General features: G+C 36.4%; 1 protein-coding gene across 4 annotated transcripts in view; it reads left to right on the top strand.

Annotated features, from left to right (window-relative positions):
* LOC115220533 (conserved oligomeric Golgi complex subunit 1) overlaps positions 1-5397 on the top strand; it is a 264126-nt gene extending 258729 nt beyond the window's left edge. For all 4 annotated transcript variants that reach the window (XM_036510123.1, XM_036510124.1, XM_036510122.1 and 1 more), the window contains exon 26: positions 5150-5397. In XM_036510123.1, coding sequence (XP_036366016.1) covers positions 5150-5389 — 240 coding nt within the window. In that variant the 3' untranslated portion in view covers positions 5390-5397. The remainder of the gene's footprint in view (positions 1-5149) is intronic.
* Positions 5398-6363: the final 966 nt, after the last annotated feature.

The raw sequence follows: 6363 nt of genomic DNA, 5'->3' as shown, positions 1-6363 counted from the left end.
ATCATAACCTCCACCAGCTTCTGATACCACCCCCACCACTCCACCATCATCATCATCATCATCATTATCTTCATCATAACCATAACTACAACCACCACCATCCTTTGTGCCATCATCATCATCATCATCGTCGTCATCACTATTATTGTGATCATAACCTCCACCAGTACCTGATATCCTCATTATCTTCATCATAACCATAACTGCAATCATCTGTAGCATTGGCATCATCATTATCATCATCCTTATCATCATTGTCATCGTTGTCAGTATCATCATCATCATCATCATCATCATTATCATTTTTGACTGGTAGTACTTACGTTGATGGTGTTGATGATACTGTTTACGGATTTCGGTGGTGGTCTACTAAAACTAAATCTGCCACCATGTTGCTGCGTAACACAGGAAACAATAACCATATTAGGAAGTAGTTTGAATAGTTTCGGTCACCCAGTTTCTGTCTCTCGTTTAGTTTGATGCCGCATTTCGGTTGGTTACTATGGCATCAGATTAGATAGATGGGCTCTTCAGATCAGTTTTCTTCCCCTTCGTAATTACCTTGCGTACCACCAGCTTGATGTTTTCTTTTATTTATTCATCTATTTATTTGGAGAGGATTCGTCAATAGAGTGAGGACGGGCAGTACAGTTGTAGTTGTAGTCACAGCATAGATAGCGATAGTAATTATTTATTGAACTCTTTTTTTTTCTTTCTTTTTTTTTTTTGTGTGTGTGTGTGTGTATATTTCTTAAGCAAGCTCACCCTAAACCATCTTAGAATTTTAATTCATTTCAACAATTTGATCTCTAAGTTTGATGTAGAGGTGTCATTGCTAAAGGTCGAAATTTTAATCTAGAATAACTTTCTGGAAAATGAGATATTTTATTAGATGTTTTATAAATATTTCAACAAGAACGTTTGAAGATCTGGCAGAGTTCCTATCTAGTCGTAGTTGTAAGTTTATTTAATCATTTTAGTTTTAATTTACTCAGCAGTTCCTATGATTGTATCAGCTATACACAGATTCTTTTCTTCTGAAGCCCCTCTACTGCCCCTATCACCATTACTGCAATAGCTCACCCCTCCCCCTTTTTTTTATTACCAAGTTCATATTCTGAATTATCTAATTTATTTTTTTCTTCTTCTATCTATTGTTTATTTATTTAATAATTTTTTCCCCCCTTTTTCAAAAAAAAAAATATATGTTTTATTTCTATTCATCGGTGAGGTTGCAACCAAGGAAGAACATCCAAACTATAACATGAGACTTATGTTTGCAATCTTCCTTTCTTTCTGAATTTAATGAGAGAATGAACAATTTCTTTATCTTGGTTCCCTCTCTGCTGTTACTTACACATGCCATAATGCCTATAGTTTAACTCTTAGCTTTTGTATCAAGTCAGGAGATAGCCTTTGGTTAAATCATCATCATTTTATATCCATTTTTCTTTCATGCTAGCATGAGTTGGATAGAAATATAAAGTATAAATGTGTAGAAAATCTGATATTAAATTTTTTTTATTAGTACTTCTTTGGCAAGGAATTTCATCTGATATTGTTTGTTGGAACTAAGACAATTGCAGCTTGGTAGCATCTACGAAAACCACACACACACACACACTGATGTTTTGAGTTATTCAATTGTGTGTGTATGTATATACATATCATCATTATCATTGTTGTGAAAGCATTATCATTCACTTTTCCATGCTTCCTTGGGTCATACAAAATTTCTAGAAGCAGATTTTTCTACAGCTTGATGCCTCTCTGTTGCCAACCTTCACCTATTCCTATGTTAGGTAAAATTCTTCAGGACCAGATGTGTTTTCACAGAAGATCGCAAATGAAGGACACTGCATGCACAACGGTGATGTTCGTTAACATCTACCACCTGAAGTCAAAGTTTTGGTAACACACACACACTCACACATGCACACATACAAAAACACACACTCACACTTGCGCACACACACATGCAAACATACACACACACACACATTATTAACCACATATACTTAACCTATATAAATTGCGTGCATTTGGCGGCAGGCTGCTACTGGGTATGTGATGTTGACAAGCCAGAAAAATAGTGAAACATCAATGTTCTTTGCTCCTAGATGGGATTGGAGGTGAGTTGTCTCACCTGTCCATGACTCTCAGGTGTTCTTACACCTAGTGCTTTGAGAGAGTATTCTCCACCACACCAACAGCAGCTTACTGGCAAATACATGAAGTATATGCATTGAGTATATGCAGTTGATAAGTTTTACTACACTACCGTTGCTTTCATTTCATATTTGAATTTATATATATACCGGGTGAGATGGATAAATTGCCACCAATTTGTACTTTTGATTTCACACATGTGCATGGTTTGTTTTTGATTTTGTTGACTACACAGTATAGTAGGGTCAGTTGGGCATCTGTAAGAAAAACAACACCATGACACAATTCACTCTGCCAGAAATTTGGGAATGACATGCTGTACTGTTTGGCATTCGTGCAGGAAGCGCCAATATGAACAGATGGTGAACACACGGAACAACCATTGGTTTGCACTGTCTCCAAAACATGTACCGAGAGTGATAAAAATCAAACATCCAGTCAACATTATGGTGTTTTGAGTAATCACTAGTAATGGAAACGTTATGCCTCCATTCATTTTTCCACACGGCCTCAGATTCAACACAAAGGCCTACATGAAGTGCCTGGAGGAGCTAGTGCTGAACTGGGAGACCCTATGTCTGGTAACAAGACTCTACACTATGCCACACAAGCAGGAGAACCCAGTCATGGCTGTCAGATAATTTTTGTGACCACATCACCCCTAACATCTGGCCACCTATCTCCCCAGACTGCAATTCCCTTGATTGTGTTTGGGGTACAGTTTAGCGAGAGACCAACAAAACTCCTCGTTACACCAAAGATGAATTGAAGGCAAGGATTATGGCAGCACTCACCAACTTAAACAAGGAGACAATCCAGAAGAGTTGCAGGAGATTCTGAAGTCATCTGGAGGCTGTGGTTGAAGCCAATAGCGATTTTATTGAATAAATTTCCTCTTTAGTATTTCAAGATAATTTTATGTAATTTTGGTAAATATATCTGTTAAAATGACTTGTCAGTGTTATTTCCATTTTTGCATAATTTAGAAGACAATATATACATTGCACCATGTATGTATATATATATATATATATATATATATATATATATATATATAGGGGGGATTTTTTTGATCAAATCTCCTGCCTGTTAACTTAGAATCCCTTGATGACAATGTATCCTTCATTTAACTAAGGTATCTTTAACCTGATGAGATGCTAATGGAATACCCCTAATTGAGTAATTATTGCTTCCAAGGTTCTGTTAGTTAGGAAACATATGTAGCTTGGATTTTACCTGCTCCATATATATATATATTTATAGGGCTTTCACTTTCAGTGTTCCGAATCTACTCACAAAGCTTTGGTCAGTTTTATTGTCTTTGGTAGAAGGCATTGAACCCAAGACCACATGGACGGCAAGTAAACATCTTACCACACAGCCACACCTGCTTCAGTGTCATGCAAGTGATGATGTTTGTTTTCCAGTCTTCCAGCCGAAGGGAGATATCTTGTTTGGAAAGAGGCGAGGGTTTGAGGGTTGGTGACAGGAAGGGCATTTGGGCCATCAAAAATCTGCCTCAATGAATTCCATCTAACTCATACAATCATAGAAAAGTGTGGATGTTAAAAACAATGTTGATGCTCTCTCTCTCTCCCTCCCTCTCTCTCTCTCTCTTTCCCCTCTCTCTATATATATTGTTTATATATATATATATATATATATATATATATATATATATATATACTCAGTTAATTCTCACCAATTATTAATAATAGAAGAGTATGGAGACTTGTACATCCACAAAATTAATTTTATTGTTGCACACAGAATATTATAATGACCTACATATGTTTCTGCTGCAGTCTCCATGCTCTCTTATTAATAATAATATATACTCCAGGCAATTTTTACTGTCCAGCGAAGTGTACACAGAATTACCCATTGGAAATATTCATGGAATGACTAAGAACAAATTATAGTTGCAGACATTTGAATACTGATCATTGTTGTTAGCCATTAACTGGAACCTAACTGAGAGCCAATACAGTATCTGCTCGGATAATATATCCCTCCAAACTCACTTTTATATATATATATATATATATATATCATTATCATCATATATATATATATATATATATATAATATATATATATACATATATATATCATTATCATCATCGTTTAATGTCCGTTTTCCATGCTAGCATGGTTTGGACGGTTTGACCGGAGTCTGGAAAGCCAGGAGGCTGCACCAGGCTCCAGTTTGATCTAGCAGTGTTTCTACACCTGGATGCCCTTCCTAACGCCAACCACTCCATGAGAGTAGTGGGTGCTTTTTACGTGCCACCGGCACAGGTTCCAAGGGGGGCTGGCAGCAACCATCATTGGTTGATGCTTTTTACGTTCCACTGGCATAGAAGCCAGTCAAGGTGGCGCTGGCATCGGCCACATTTGGATGGTGCTTTTTACGTGCCGCCGGCACAGGTAACACAACTACAATTTCCATTTGATATTTATTTTGATGTTGATGTACTTGACTCAATAGGTCTCCTCAAGCACAGCAGGTCACCCTACAATCCAAGGTAAGCACAGCAGGTCGTTCTGCAATCCAAGGTACTTTGGATGGGCTGTGACTGCTATGCGAAACTGGTGCAGGAAACAGCTATGAACTCACATTATTTGTCGGGTCTTCGCAGTCATATATATATATATATATATATATATATATTGACAGATAGATAAATAGCTAGACAGATAGGCGGGTAGCTATATGCACATACATATATCTAAATATATGAAACAAGAGGTAAAAGGGATAAATAGATCCAGGCAGGTATCTAGAAAACACTCAGTGTTAAGTGAACTTGGTTAACTATATCAAATAATCAGCTTCCAATATGTATGTATGTACGTGTAATATAGAATAATTCATCAGATTTTGTTGCATTTTGATTCATTTAATGTTTAATGTTTGTGCTGGCGAATGCGCCAAAGTAAATGTATAATTCTGTAACTTCATATCTGTTTCTTTTCAGGTGAACGTGAAGAATCGGATCAAGAAAATAATGGATCAACTCGAAGAATACATCGATCCTTTTGATCTTGATGTATTTACTCCGTACGTACAGTCTCATTTACAGAAGACCTCACAGAGAACTATGGTAAGATTAACTGTTCACTACATCCAAGATACACTGAGGTTTCAATCATACAACATTAATCATAGAATATCCAGAAGATCAATTGTTTTCCAACCATACAAGATCATTCAATAATTGTGTTGTTGATTGGGTATTTATATTCTGTTACAGAATGCATTTCTCTTGGTAGATTTTTGCTGAATGTGTGGATTTGTTATATGAATGGTTTTATCGTAGATTTATATGTAAATCTCTTGGAACTTTGTTGCTCTACTTGTTTCTGGTCTGTCATAAAAGAACACTTACTAAATACTATTTGATATAAGCCATTTATCATATTTCTTATATGTAGTATCAGTCGTGAAGTGTAGCAATAAATAGCATATATATAATGTATATTGACTTCAGTAAGTTCAAGTCAATATACTCTGTTTATAATATCATATCTAATAATTAACTGTATCAAGGCATAGGCATCGCTCTGCGGTTAAGAAGCTTGCATCATAACTGTGTGCTCTGGGTTCAATCTCAATGTGCAGCAACTTTGGCAAGCATCTTCCTCTATAGTCCTAGATCTGCTAAAGCCCTGCGAATGGATTCAGTAGATGAAAAGTGGAAGATGCCTTTTATGCACACACACACACACACACACAAACACACACACAAGACACACTCATACATATTTATTTGTTTATTATTCTTAAACATGTCTTCAAAGTTTTGGCCAGCTAAGCCTTCAACAGACTGCCCATCAGATTAATGTAACATTGTTTTTATTATAACTGAACAAACAAAAAAATAAAAACCATTAATGCATATGTCTATGAATGTATGTGTGTGTTTGTGTATGTATATTCTTGTCTTGACATGAGATGATGGCTGTAAATGAGCCCTACCAACAAACAAGTGATGCTGCTTATTCCTCTTCACGAAATGGGTCAGGTTTGGTGTCCAGAAGAGCATCTGGCTGAAGACAGTCTGCCTCAACAAATTCCATCCAATTCATGTTAAGTCAGGAGCAATGAGCAGTACCGATGTTTTCTGCTTGACCTCATTAATCAATGAGATTCGTGCTGTTATCTTTTGTTACATAAATGTTGCTGTTCAAC

The sequence above is a fragment of the Octopus sinensis genome, linkage group LG16 (assembly GCF_006345805.1).
Source record: "Octopus sinensis linkage group LG16, ASM634580v1, whole genome shotgun sequence".
NCBI lineage: Eukaryota > Metazoa > Mollusca > Cephalopoda > Octopoda > Octopodidae > Octopus > Octopus sinensis.
This window is presented reverse-complemented; position numbering and strand designations above follow the sequence as displayed.